The sequence below is a fragment of the Gorilla gorilla genome, chromosome 12 (genome assembly GCF_029281585.2).
Source record: "Gorilla gorilla gorilla isolate KB3781 chromosome 12, NHGRI_mGorGor1-v2.1_pri, whole genome shotgun sequence".
NCBI lineage: Eukaryota > Metazoa > Chordata > Mammalia > Primates > Hominidae > Gorilla > Gorilla gorilla.
In genome coordinates, this window is record NC_073236.2 from 32419784 (window position 1) to 32434809 (window position 15026).

At 37.1% G+C, this 15026-nt stretch overlaps 1 protein-coding gene across 1 annotated transcript in view; it reads right to left on the reverse strand.

The window, feature by feature from the left end:
* The window catches only part of LOC101134651 (ankyrin repeat domain-containing protein 18B-like), a 52870-nt gene that overhangs the window by 23978 nt on the left and 13866 nt on the right, over positions 1 to 15026 (reverse strand). The window contains exons 7-12 of the mRNA XM_063695523.1: positions 8784 to 9065; positions 7976 to 8187; positions 5842 to 6064; positions 2367 to 2412; positions 1143 to 1196; positions 223 to 341 (exon numbers count right to left, since the gene is read on the reverse strand). Of these exons, the coding sequence (XP_063551593.1) occupies positions 1150 to 1196; positions 2367 to 2412; positions 5842 to 6064; positions 7976 to 8187; positions 8784 to 9065 (810 nt within the window). The 3' untranslated portion in view covers positions 223 to 341; positions 1143 to 1149. The remainder of the gene's footprint in view (positions 1 to 222; positions 342 to 1142; positions 1197 to 2366; positions 2413 to 5841; positions 6065 to 7975; positions 8188 to 8783; positions 9066 to 15026) is intronic.

Below are 15026 nucleotides of genomic sequence, written 5' to 3' on the forward strand. Positions count from 1 at the left end.
TAGCCTATTCCTGAGTGTCAGAGTGGGAGGAAGACAGGGACATTTGGCAGATGAGACATCTTGTGCTGTTGGGCATCCCAGGGCCCTACCCACAGAGTCCCGATCTACAGACACAGCACAGAGGCCACAGGAAGACTAATGCAGAACCCTTGAGGCTGAGCCAGGGACCACATGAGGACTGTGCCCAGACAGCCAGAAGGCCCTTTGCTAGTTTCTTGGTACCTCATGGATGCAGCAGCGGTTCTTCTGTTGGGGACCAGTGAGCACGTGCTGGGGAGGGCTCACCTGTGCTTCCTCAGTGGCTCCACCTCTGCTTCTAAGAAAAATCACTCATTCCATGGCTGGAGCAGAGAAAATACAACATTAGCTTAGAACATCTTGTTCCAGAAACTAAAAAAGTGCTGACAGAGTAACGAAGACAAATAAAAAAGACATGAAGTCAGCTTGAAATGTCTACCACTGGCCTAATCTTGGGGAATTGGAGCACCAGAATCATGAGCTTTCCCTTCTCAGTTATTTATTGGTTCTACTTCTCCATGTACAGCAAAGAAGAGAAGAAAATAATCATCTGGCAACCATCATAGTAATAATTGTTCAAACACAAGTCATCCATGAAATGCTAAATCTAGTGGGTTCTGAGAAGTAACTAGATATTTACAGAGCCTCAAAGTATCTCCCCACAAAATACGGTTCAACTACAAAAAGAAAATTGTCACATTAGCGTGGACAATCCTGGCAGGTACTCCTTAACTCCCCTAAGTAGTAAAAGCTGTAAAATGCAAAGAAGCCTTCGATGACCTTTACTAAAGTATCAATGATGACTTGGTTGTTTGGCTGTTTAAACAGCTGACATTTGGGCAATTTGAGTACGTCAAACTCAATAATACTGGTGTTCATTTGCAAGATCCACTTAAAACTTAAGGAGGCTAAAAAACATCATTTAAATTACCCTATAAATTATCATCACACATGTGATACAAAAACATCCTACTTCAGTAAAGATTGTAATGTTATATGTTTTATGAGAAACAATTAAAATCTTGTGTAAACAGCCCAGTAATAAAGTTTTATAATCTTTTAAATAATAAATTTTTTCCTTAAGACTTTATGGTTAAACATTCTCTTCATTAGCTGTGGCTTACCAGTGGATTATAGAGAAGTAAGTAGACGGGAGCAAGTGTTCAACACAGCAACAACTGGAAAGAAAAAGAAAGAATTATGTTCTTTACCTAAAACACTTCAGTTAACTAAATGTGAGTTTAAATACTAAAGAGTTGAGAACTTTATCAGAGTTAGTAAGAATGAGAAATATCTATGTACATTTACAATACAAAATTACTATTAAATAATTTACACATGGCATTAATTCTATTGTGTTTAAATATCAGAGGTTTTTCATTCTTCATTCATGTAATCAACAGCCACGTGCTAAGGTACTAGAACCAGCACTGGAATTCCAAGATGAAGATGGCATGGTCCACCTCCCAATAGTCATATGCTATAACCTAAAAAAACAGACAGGTAGGCAAGGTCCACAGAGTGTCATAGATACCATGACAGGTATACAGCAGGGCACTACTGGAACACATGAAAGGGACATCTATCCCACTTTTATGTCAATATCATGGGCTTTCTGGTAGAGGAGATAACATAGGTTGATACCTGAAGGACAAGGAAAAGCTTGCCAGATAGAGGGAAGAGGCGAAGGCAAAGAGCCTGAGGTGAGGAAGAGCCCTGCGGAGTTCTACTCTCCTCCACTTTGGTGCTAGAGCAAAGGGTAGAGTGCGGTAAGTGGCAAAAAACAAGGCTGAGTAACTTGACAAGAATCACATTGACGTGGGTGTTTTTATTTCATGGTGAAAAATTTGGAACTTTTCCTGAGAACAGATGTAAGCCAATGACACAGTAAATGATAGGAGATTTAAAATGTCACCTGTCAAGTGACTGCTTATGGAGGGTTATTGCCCAGCTAAGGATTTCAAAATGAGTCTGAGGTCTGTTGGCCTTCAATCTGTACCAAAACCCTGAGAACTTGGTGATGCCTTTGTTTTCTGAGAATCGTTTCAGTGTGCTGGCTGACAGTTCCATGACGATGGCAAAACTTAAGAAAGTGTAGAGCCAGTAAAAAACAGATGCATAGACTTCTTGGGAATTTTTTAAGCTATGGAACATGATGAATTTATGGTGCATAAGTACAGTCTTCTCTGTGAAAGTTTTTGTTTTCACATCTTGCATTAGATGTGTGTAAGAAAAAAAATACTTGACATAGTATCTACTAACCAAACAATGAAAAGGAATGCCATTTGTTATTTACACTTAATTTCTAAAATAAACCTAAATGTAATTAATAAATTTTGGCAACATACTTCTCTTTGTTTCTCTAGTTATTTGTTCTACACAGTCCAGCTCCATCTAAAATAAGTAAAAATTATAATAATGTTTAAGTTAAACAAGAAACATTATCATGCAAATAATGTATCACTTACAAAATGTGGCCTTTAGTATTTTTAGTGACTAGACATAACTTGAAGTTTGCTTAAATAGAAAAATAATCACATAAATAAAGTAAAATTTCTACTTATTTTAAGTTTAGATAACAGAGGATGCACCTGTGTAATGCTGTTTAGAGTAATCAGACAAAAATACAGTTAATATTGGTCTACTGCATATACATGATTTTAGAAAGGTAGTGTTTTATTAGTACAAAGGTTAAACAATGGCCAGGTGTGGTGACTCATGCCTGTAATCCCAGCACTTGGGGGGGCCAAGGCAGGCAGATCATGAGGTCAGGAGATCGAGACCATCCTGGCCAACATGGGGAAACCCTGTCTCTATTAAAAATACAAAAATTAGCTGGGCATGGTGGTGCACACTTGTAGTCCCAGCTACTCAGGAGGCTAAGGCAGGAGAATTGCTTGAAGCCAGGAGGTGGAGGTTGCAGTGAGCCAAGATTGCACCACTGCACTCCAGCCTGGTGATACAGTGAGACCTTGTCTCAAAAAAAAAAAAAAAAAATTAAATAATTAAAGTCATCTTTTGCAATGAATGCATTGCTTTGAAATTCTTAGCAAAACTCTGCCCTTTATACAAGTTTAATCCAATTTTTTTACATCAATAAATTTTATCTTAAAAAGAAATTTCTATTCTCTACTTATAGTAAACTCTTTTAATAGTAAATTTTTCTTCTTTTTTTTTTTTTGTTTGTTTGATTTTTTCTAGTTTGTATTCTAAATTAAGGTGGTACCTGTGTAGGCTTCTTCCAAGAGTATATTGAGGGATGCCGAGGTTTGGAGTACAGTGGAACCCATCACACAGGTAGTAAGCATAGGACCCAATAAGTAGTTTTCCAACCCTGGCCCACTCTGTCCCTCCCTGTTCTTATTTCCCAGTGTCTATTGTTCCCAGGTTTATGACAATGTGCACCCAATGTGTAGCTCCCACATAAGTGAAAACATGAGATATTTGGTTTCTGTTTCTGTGTTAGTTTGCTTAGGATAGTGGATTCCAGCTGTATCCATGTTGCTGCAAAGGACATGATTTTGTTCTTTTCTTGGCTGCATAGTATTCCATGGTATGTATGGAACATTCCAATCTACCTTGGATTTTCAATCTGCCTTGGATGCACCTGGATTGACTCCATGTCTTTGCTGCTTTGAATAGTGCTGCAATGAACACACATGTGCAAGCATCTTTTTATTACAATGATTTATTGTCCTTTAGGTATACCCCTAGTATAGTAATGGGATTGCTGCATCCAACGGTCATCCTTAGTTCTTAATTTCCAAACTGCTCTCCATAGTAGCTGAACTAATTTACATTGCCACAAACGGAGTGTGTTCCCTTTTCTCCACTGCTTCCCCAACATCTTTTTTTTTTCTTTTTACTTTTCAACAAAAGTTATTCTGACTGGTGTGAAATGGTATCTCACTGATGTTTTGTTTGGCACTTCTCTGATGATTAACAATGGTAAGCATTTGTTAATATGTTTGTTGGCCACTTACATGTGTTATTTTGATAAGTGTCTGTTCACGTCCTTTGCCCATTTTTAATGGTGTTATTTATTTTTTGCTTGTTGATTTGTTTAGATCTCTTATGGATTCTGGATAATAGGCGTTTGCTGTATCCATAGTTTGTGAATACTTTCTTCCATTCTCCACGCTGTCTGTTTAATCCTGTGATAGTTTCTCATGCTGTGCAGAAGCTCTTTAGCTTAATTAGATCATACTTGTCAATTTTTGTTATTCTTGCAATTGCTTTTGAGGACTTAGCCATAAATTAATTGAGAAGTATGAAGTCCAGAAGAGTATTTCCTAGGTTTTCTTCCAGGATTTTTATAGTCAGAGGATGTACTCTTATGTAAGAAAAGCACAAACATTTTTTTTTTTTTTTTTGAGACAGAGTCTCCATCACATAGGCTATAGTGCAGTGGTATGATCTTGGTTCACTGCAACCTCTGTCTCCCGGGTTCAAGTGACTCTCCCGCCTCAGCCTCCTGAGTATCTGAGATTACACATGCCTGCCAACATGCCTTGCTAATTTTTGTACTTTTAGTAGAGATGGGTTTCATCATGTTGGCCAGGCTGGTCTCAAACTCCTGACCTCAGGTGATCCACCTGCCTCGGCCTCCCAAAATGTTGGGATTGTAAGTGTGAACCACAGCACCTGGCCAAGCACAAAGCTTTGAACATAAAAATGGAAATGAACATTTTAGTGTTTTGTTTAATTCATAAAATGCAATTATTTTGGATTCTACTAAATAATAAACATCTATATGTGGTAAACTGTTTGGATGCCAATCATTCAGTTGTGATTATGGGTGGGAAGAGTTAAGATGGTGCAAATAAACTTTTTTTTAAATTTTTTATATTCAAGATGAAGTCTCACCTTGTCACTCAGGCTGGAGTTCAGTGGCACGATCTCAGCTCACTGCAACCTCTGCCTCCTGGGTTCAAGCAATTCTCTGCCTCAGCCTCCCTAGTAGCTGAGATTACAGGTGCTCTCCACCACACCTGGCTAATTTTTTTTTTCTACTTTTTGTACTTTCACCATCTTGGCCAGGCTGGTCTTGAACTCCTGACATTGTGACACACCTGCCTCCGCCTCCCAAAGTGCTAGGATTACAGACATGAGCCACCACACCTGGCTGGTGCAAAGAAACTTTAAAAGTGGCATGGGCTGGATGTGGTAGCTCATGCCTGTTATCCCAGCACTTTGGGAGGCTGAGGCATGCAGATCACAAGGTCAGGAGTTTGAGAACAGCCTGGACAATATGGTGAAACCCTGTCTCTACTAAAAATACAAACATTAGCTGGGTGTAATGGCAGGTGCCTGTAGTCTCAGCTACTTGGGAGGCTGAGGCGGGAAAATCGCTTGAACCTGGGAGGTGGAGGTTGCAGTGAGCCAAGATGGTGCCACAACACTCCAGCCTGGGCAATAGAGTGAAACACTGTCTCAATTAAAAAAAAGGGGGGGGCAGTATGAACCACAGCTAAACTATAATCAATTAGAGAGTAAGCCAAAGCATCTCAAACTATATCATCAGTTATCAGGCAATAATATGCAATTTCTAAAACCTAACTTAAATGCAGCTTTTAAAGACATTTTAAATGTGTCAGTTTAGTCACATTTATTCAATAAAGTTAGTAAACGGGTATCTCTTGAAAATGAGAGCTCCAGGGAATTAAAAAATGTAAAGTTCCCATTTCCTTTCTGTGTTAACACAGCTAATTATGATCTTTACTGAACATGCATAAGTCAACAGAACTCAGTATTTCACCAAATTAAAAACAAGAATTATATTAGAGAAATGAAACCCAAAAGGGAAATGGTCATGTAACTAACCACAGTCAAGGAGTTCTTGCAGCTATTTGAAGTCTGTGGGCTTGAAATAGGAATTCTTATGGGTGTTTGGGGAATATATTTTCTGTTGAGTCCTATACTAGTAAGATTTTCAACACAAGGTGACTCTGGGTCTCGCCTTGTAGGAAGAGTGCTGAGAAAATATTTCATCTGCTCTTTCTCCATAAGGAGCTTCATGCTGATCACTGCTATTTTCTTATTTGATCTGTAAAGATAGCAAAGACACACGCTTAGTATTTCATTTTTCCTCTAATGATTCTTAATGACTTGCAGTTTTTAAAAACTTGCCCTGAGAGCAAACCAAATTATCCACTAAACAGTGTTTTCACACTGAAGGTGAGAGCATACCTGTTGTAAGCAAGTATAATTTTAAAATCATTCTAAAGAAGCACCTGTGTTTCTAAGGTGATTTATGCTGAACAAGCAGTACAAACAAAGTAGACAGGGAAGAGAAATGGCTATCAGTGATATATGGCTCAACAGGTAACACTTGCTGCCTTCTAAAAGGGCTCTACTTGTGAGATTCTGAAGATTCCATTAGAAATACTCATATTTAAAGGGTAACAATGTGAGAAAAGAATATGTTGATTTGCTTGATTATAAGAACCACTTCACTAGAAATAATTGTATCAAAACATCATGTTGTACTCCTTAATGTAGGTTAAGAAAACTAAAATGAACAACAACAAAAAAGTCTAGGAATACTTGTGTTTAGCAAACAAATTTTAGGTTTCACCCTTGTGCATTTCACCCATTATCTAGGAACAATTAAGCATTTGGCACTGAGGAATAATTCAGAACAACAACTCCTGGGGGAGAACTAGATTGGCTGGTTGGTGATCAAAAAGAACTAAAGCATGTCTGAAGGCAATTAGCCCCCAGCACTGTGACCAAGGCACTGGAGGTGGGGCTTTTTCCTTCTGCCTTCCACACACCCCTTCAGGCTGAACAAGGTTTTTTTTTTTTTCTTTTTTATACTTTAAGTTTTAGGGTACATGTGCACAACGTGCAGGTTAGTTACATATGTATACCTGTGCCATGTTGGTGTGCTGCACCCAGTAACTCATCATTTAACATTAGGTATATCTCCAAATGTTATCCCTCCCCCATCCCCCCACCCCACAACAGGCCCCGGTGTGTGATGTTCCCCCCTCCCTGTATCCATGTGTTCTCATTGTTCAATTCACACCTATGAGTGAGAACATACAGTGTTCGGTTTTTTGTCGTTGCGATAGTTTGCTGAGAATGATGGTTTCCAGCTCCATCCATGTCCCTACAAAGGACATGAACTCATTATTTGTTATGGCTGCATAGTATTCCATGGTGTATATGTGCCACCTTTCCTTAATCCAGTCTATCATTGTTGGATATTTGTGTTGGTTCCAAGTCTTCGCTATTGTGAATAGTGCTGCAATAAACATACGTGTGCATGTGTCTTTATAGCAGCATGGTTTATAATCCTTTGGGTATATACCCAGTAATGGGACTGCTGGGTCAAATGGTATTTCTAGTTATGTTTTAACCACTTTGTGAATTACACTTCTTTAAATTCTTTGATAATTATTCCCTATTTCACAAGGATGCCTTTCTGTAACATCTTGAAAATGTTACACAAATAGTCTTTCTTGAGGCACCCTCTAGTGATAATACTAAAGATCACAATCATAAATGATTGTGCCTAGAGTAGCAGTACTACTTGAAAGTCTGGGTTTAGGTTGTGATCTACCAAAAAATAAATTAAACCCATTAATATTTCTATTTAGGAAAATTCTGACAAGCAATTTTATAACAAGATCACATTATTAATTATAAAGCTTCGAAAATACTTAGTGACAAAAACTAACAGATCAGGTTAACTACATGAGACTTTTCAGGGGAAAAAAGCCATACAAAAGCAAAAAAAAAAAAAAAAAGAGAGAGAAAGAAATGGGACAGAAACTATCCTTGACTAACATTTTAAAGGTAAGATTATTTACTAACATTATTTTCTGAAATTACATTATTAGATTAGCATTCACTTCCTACTAATCTCCTGAAGCCATCTCACTAAAAATTATGCTTTCAAAACAAATTAATGAGCTTAATTCATTTTCTGTGAGTGTATGTTTTGACTTACTTTGTTAATTTTTTTGACATGGAATTGTTAGCTTTCAATGCTGCTTCAAAGGCTTCCTTATATTCTTCTAATTCAGTTGTAACCTCTTCATAAGCAGTTTTCATTTCTGAGAATTTACATTCCACATCTTTAAGTGTGAGTTCCTTCTTATTTAGTGAAGCCATATTATCCTTGTTTAACTGCTCTAATTGTTTTTCATATTGTGCTTGTTCCTAAAACAAAGGAAAAGAATACACTTTTAAAACAATTATAACCTAATTATTATATGTCTGTTGCCTTTCATTTTGAGTCAGTGATTCAAAGAGCAATTGTGGATACATTAGTAAAAGAGGCTGAAGCTTAAAATATTTATCCACAAGATCAAAACTAATAACTGAATTCAGAATTGTCTGATTTATAAAAATTTGAAATCATAATTATGTTAGTATAAATGTAATCTGGTCATATAAAAAGTAATAGAATCCATTCATAATTTTAAAAAGTGATTAATGAACAATGTAGCTTAAGACCAATTCAAAAGTATCACATAATTTTGAAATCACAATGGTTTCTTATGCCAACTGATCTTAATCATCAAATGACTCCACAGTGAGAATCATTACTCTGAAAGATTGATTTTGTTATAATAATAATGGAAATGTAAATATTTAAAAGAAAAAACAGATGCCTTTTTTTTTCTAGAACTCTACAAAGCAAATTGCTACAAGAGAGGCAGAGGAAACATAATATATACATATCCAAAATATAATTTGCGGTGAAATAAATGAAAGCACATTACAGATAAACTTACCTGATTTAAAAAACTAACCTGTAAATGGATTTCTTCTAATTTTTCTACTGCCTGCATTGCCTTTTCATCTAGCTCCAATTTATATTCTTGTAGTTTACTAAGTTCTACCCTATTGTTTTCCATATGTGTCTTAAGATTTAATATTTCTTCTTTCAACATCTTTTTATCCTCCTCAAGTTTTTCACATTCCTGTTGTACTTTTTTCATAGATAAAAACTCCTGTTGAAGAACTTGATTGTCTTTAGCCAAATTGACACATTTTGAAGATAAAGCTTCCTTCTCTGCCGTAAGATCAACAAACTGCATGAATAAAATAATATAGCTTGATAATGAAGTAGGCTGAGAATAATCTAATACAAAACCAATAGCAAATTTTGAAATGCATTTACTTGCAATAAAATGTTATCTGTAATGCAGTGGATTCTTCAAATGTGAACCCTTAAATTACTCAGAATTTTAAGAACAAAGTTAAAGCTACCATGAGTCACAAAAATATATTATTTGCTATCATCATCTTTGCCACAGAACTTTTGCACTTCATCTTACTTTTATTTTTCTGATAATTCATTTTTGTTCCTCCTTAGATGGCACTAAGTTATCTCTTAGTAAAAAGTGTCTAACCACCTTTCCTCATTATCATTCCCCATAATATGTCAAAAAAAAGTTTCAGAGATATCATATTGAGTTATTTAGGCCAAAGTCAATAAATGGCTCTCAGAATAAGACTTTGAAAATAATATAACACTCTATACTAGGCATGGTGGCTCATTCCTGTAATTGTAGCAATTTAAAAGCCTGTGCCAGAATGATCACTTGAGGCCAGGGATTTGAGATCAGCCAGAGCAACATAGTGAGACCCCCATGTCTACAAAAATTTTTTTTAAATTAGCTGGGCATGGTGGCTCATGCCTGTAGACCCAGCTACTTGGGAGACTGAGGCAAAAGGATGGCTTGTACCCAGAGTTCAGGGCTGCAGTGAATTATGACCACATCACCGCACTTCTGCCTGGATGACAGACAAAAACCATATCTCAAAAAAACACAAAATAACGAATCCTGTAAATAAGGATTCTGATGCCATAAGCCTTTCCTTAAACTTCAAATGTTTCATGCTAATTTGAATTGCATTTTAAGAAGTAATGATTCTTGGGGTAAAAGCCATAGAATACACACCCAGAAATGAATCCACATATTTACAGCCAACTGATTTTGGACAAAGGTGCCAAGAACGTACACTGGGGAAAGGACAGTCTCTTCAAATGAATGGCACTGGGAAAACTAAATATCCATATGGAGAAGAATGATACTAGCTTCCTATGTAACAGCACATAATGAAATAAACTCAGAATTGATTGAAGACTGACATTTAAGGCCTAAAATTATGAAACCACTGTAAGTAAATGTAGCAAAAATGCTTGAGGACATTAGTCTGCACAAAGATTTTTATGGGTAAGACATCAGAAGCATAGGCAAAAACCAAATGATAGACAAATGGTATTACATTAAGATAAAGAGCTTCTGCCCAGCAAACTGAGTGAAGAGAAAACCAGTGGAATGGGAGAAAATATTGTCAACTATTCATCTAATAAGGGACTAGTATCCAAAATATACAAGAAACTCAAAAAACTTGACAGTAAAAAAAAATCTGAGTTCAAAATTGGGCAAAATATCTAACTATACTTTTCTTTAGAAAAAAGAAATACAAATAGCCAATAAATAAATTTAAAAATGCTCAGTATCACTAATCCTCAGGGAAATAAAAGTCAAATCTTCAATGTGATACAATCTTGCTTCAATTTGAATAAATTGCTATCATTGAAAAGACAAAAAAAAGCATATGCTGGTGAGGTTCCAGAGAACAGTAAACTCTAACATGCTGTTAGTGGGAAGGTAAATTAGTGCAGCCACTATAGAAAACAACATGAGGTTTTCTCAAAAAGCTAATAATGGGACTGCCAAGGGATCCGGCAAACCCACTATTGGGTATTCAGGCAATAGAAAAGAAAACAATAGATCAAAAAGATACCTGTACTCGTATGTTTATTGTAGCACTATTCACAATTCCTGATGTATGGAATCAACCTGCATGTCCATAACCAAATGAATGGACAAAAAACTGTGGCACACCAACACAGTAGAATACTATTCACCGTATAAAGGAATTCAGTCCTGTTATTCGTGGCCATGTGGACCAGTCTGAGGGATGGTATGTTAAGTGCAGACACAGAAAGATAAACACTGCACATTCTCACTCATATGTGGGAGCTAAAGAAAAACTGAGGGCTGGGCAACATGGCTATTGCCTGTAATTTCCTAGCACTTTGAAAGACCAAGGCAGGAGAATCACTTGAGGCCAAAGTTCCAGAGCACCCTGGACAACATAGGTAGATAGCTCTACAAAGTCAAAAATCAGACAGGTGCAACGGTGCATGCCCATAATCCTAGCTGCTCAGGAGGCTGAGGTGGGAGGATCACATGAGCCCAAGAGTTTGAGGCTGCAGTGAGGTATGATCAAGCCACTGTCTCTAGTCTGGGTGACTACAGTTGCCCAGAGCCCAGACTAGACTAGCAAGGCCCTGTCTCTTAACAACAACAAAAAAGCTCACAGAGGTCGGGGGGGGAGGATGGTTAATGGATACAGAATTACAGTTAGATAAGAGGAATGAGTTCTGGTGTTCTGTGGCATTGTAGGGTGAATATGGTTAACTATGATTTATTGTATATTTTTAAAAAGGCAGAAGATTTTGAATGTTCACAATTCAAAAAATGAAAAATGGTTGAAGTAGTAAATGTGCTAGTTAGCTTGATCATTACACACTATATACATGTATCAAAATATCACTCCATTGGCCAAAATTATGTATATACATGTCAATTAAAACAAAAGAGAAGCTATATTTATCCCATTAAAAAAACAGAATATGGGCAATCCTTACTGACTTCCTTCTAATGAATAGAATGCAGTAAAAGGGATATCATGTGGCTTCCCTATCTCAGACTGCTTTCCCTTTGAACTCAGCCCCCAGACTGTGAGTGAGATCAGGCCAGAGAGACAGCCTGGGAGTGTCAGTGTCAATATTCATGCTGCCTGCTCCAACCAAGGTTCCAGCCAATGGCCAGCATCAACCATCAAACACATGGGGAAGCAAAGCTTCAGAGGATTCCATTTCCCCAACTGATCAGCTATTCCTAGGGAAGCTGAGGGGAGCAGAGATGACCTGTCCTGGCTAAGCTTTTTTCAAACCACAGGTTCATGAACAAAATAAATGTTTTTCTTTTAAGCCACAAAACCCTGGATAATTGTTAGAAAAATAAGTTTTAAAAAGAGACAACAGGAAACATAACTTATGCAGAGAAAAGAGTCTCCTTTAAAGTAGGATCTAATAAATGTTGAGATTAATTTCTTGATGGCAAACATTATTGAGAAGCAGTAGATAACCAGGAGAGAGACATAATCTGCTGAGGACGAACATTTCCTAAAATCCCCTTCAATTATGAACTCTCATAACAAGGCAAGGGTGTCTCCTTACAATTTCCCTGCAAAGGAGGAAATAAGACTGCAAAGAAAGAAGATGTATGATTTGAAAAACAACTAGAAATACTTGGTTAGATAACCAAAATCAGACACTTGCCTGATTTCAGTTAATGAAAATTCTAAAAGAATAATCTTTGAGTATTTATTAATCAATCTAGTATTCAATTTTCATTTTCCTTTTCTCAATGAGGAAATAAGGAGAACATTATGGAATGATTTTTAGTCTTCACAGAAGTAAAATAAGCACAGTATGCTTTGAGTGTTAAGACATCAAATGCAATTTCTCCTTTATCTTACTTCAAGCTTGTTTGTATGGAGAAGTTAAGACCATCCCATCTCTGTATTATACTACAATGCTTCTCTACAGCACACAACTTGGCTCTGAAATTTCAAAAGTCAAAATACTAATCTACTATTTGTCTCTGATAAATTGCCTGAACATTACCTGATTTTGAAGTGCTGCACTCCTAAGACTTTTTCTTGGAATGAGTTAAACTTTATATCCCAAGAATCCTCTACTGAGCTAGAAAGCAGAGCTGTGCATCTCTGTTTCAGTAAAAGGAGGTCAATACAGGGAACTGTGGTTTCTGAGAATGCAAGATCTGCACCAAGTAAAGGATTAGATGCAGTGCTACCCAAGAGAACCAGCTACCAGGTGGAAAGAGGATCTGCGAACTACAACATGATGACTTCACATGATTTCCACTGAGGAAAGCTGGCAGCTCAGACTTCTCCTTCCTGGATGGTAAACATCTATGGAAGATTCTATGAATTATAATGAGTTAGCAAAACATAAGGCACTAAATATTAGACTACATCAGCAGATCCTGTGATGAAAACTTGCTGAAAATATAACTATAGAGGGAGGCAATGGAAAAGAGATTAAAGGTTTGAATAGAGAAAAAAAGAAAGAGTGTCTTGTAAGCCTGACTTGCCATCATGTCTTAGAGTAAGTAAGGTATAAGCTGGCCAGAGATTCCTTTGAGGCACAAAAGGTGAAGTTAAAGATATTCCACTAAATTTAATTTTTATTATGATATAAGACAACCGGTAATATGCAACATGCTTGAAAAAAACTTCTCATTAAATTCAATTTGGCCTTGGCATAATAATAGATATAAACAAACTAAGAATTGATAATCTACAAATAAACCTGCACATTTACAGTCAATTGATTTTATACAAGGTTAACAAAAGAACAGAATGGGAAAAGAATAGTCTTTTCAACAAATGGTGCTGCGACAACTGGATATCCACATGCAAAAAATAAATAAAGTAAGAAGAAAACCCTGGCATAAATCTTTGTGACTGCATTTGGCAGTGTTTTCTTAGCTATGACTCCAAAGGAAAAATGGATTCAATGGACTTCAAAATTGAAAACTGCTGTGCTTGAGAAGACAGTATCAAGAAGTGAAAAGGTAAGATACTGAGTAGAAGAAAGTATTTGAAAAGCATGTATCTGATAAGGGACTTACATATGTAGGATACATAAAGAACCTTTGCAATTCATAAATAACAAGATAACCCAATTTAAAAAATGGGCAAAGATTTTGAATAGATATATTTGCAAAGAAGATATAAAGATGGATAATAAGCACATTAATAGATGCTTAATGTAATTAGTCATTAGGAAAAAGTAAATCAAAACCACATGTGGCATCACTTCACACCACAGGATGAAACCTTTATTCAATAAAAAAGAGAAAATAAGTGTTAGGAAAAATGTAAAGAAATTAAAGCCCTTATCCAATGCTGCTGGGGATGTAAAGTGGTGCAGCCACTTTGGAAAACAAACTGGCAGCTCCTCAAAAGGTTAAGCATGAAGTTACCATACGACCCAGAAATTCCAGTCATGAGTATATACTCCAGAAAATCAAAAACATATGCAAGCACAAAAACTCATACATAAATGTTTACAGCAGCATTATTAATAAGAGTGAAAAAGTGGAAAGAACCAAAATGTCCATCACCTTTGGGTGGGAAAGAACCCAAAGTTCCATCACCTGGTGAATGGATAAATAAACTGTTTGATGTATCCATACAATGGAATATCACTCAGCAATAAGAAACTAAGTACTGATACTGTATTAGGAGGAGACAGCAAAATGCCTAGGCAGATAAGGAAGGGTCCCCGGAGAATCCCCAACAAGCATCACAAGTGTTTACACCAGACGTCATGTGCAGATAAGGGAACCTGGACTTGTCTTGCCTGGACATGCTGGCAGCAGACCCGAGGCCCACAAGCACTGGGGGGATGGGGTGGAGTCACCAGGAATTCACGCCTTATGCAGAGCAGGAGCCTGGCCGCTTCAGCTCCTGTGCTCCTGGTATTCAATTGTGAGGTGGAAACCTGTTTGCAGGACGCCCCTCTTTGCTGAGAGCTTTCCTTTCACTTAATAAATTCTGTCCTCCTCACCCTTCAATGTGTCTGTGTGCTTAATTTTTCCTGGTCATGAGAGAAGAACCCAGATTGAGCTGAACTAAGGAGCAAAAACCCTGCATCAATACCTGCTGCAGCACAGATGCAGCATGGAAAATTAGGCTAAGTGAAATAAGCCAGTCACGGTAGACCACTTGCTTTTCATTTCAGAGGCTTATAGGCAAATCTATACAAAGAAGGTGGGTGGTTACCTAGGGCTGAGGGAGGAAGGGAAAACTAGTGAAGATAGCTAAATGATGTGGGGTTTGTTTTTAGGGTGATGAAAATGTTCTACAATTGATTGTAA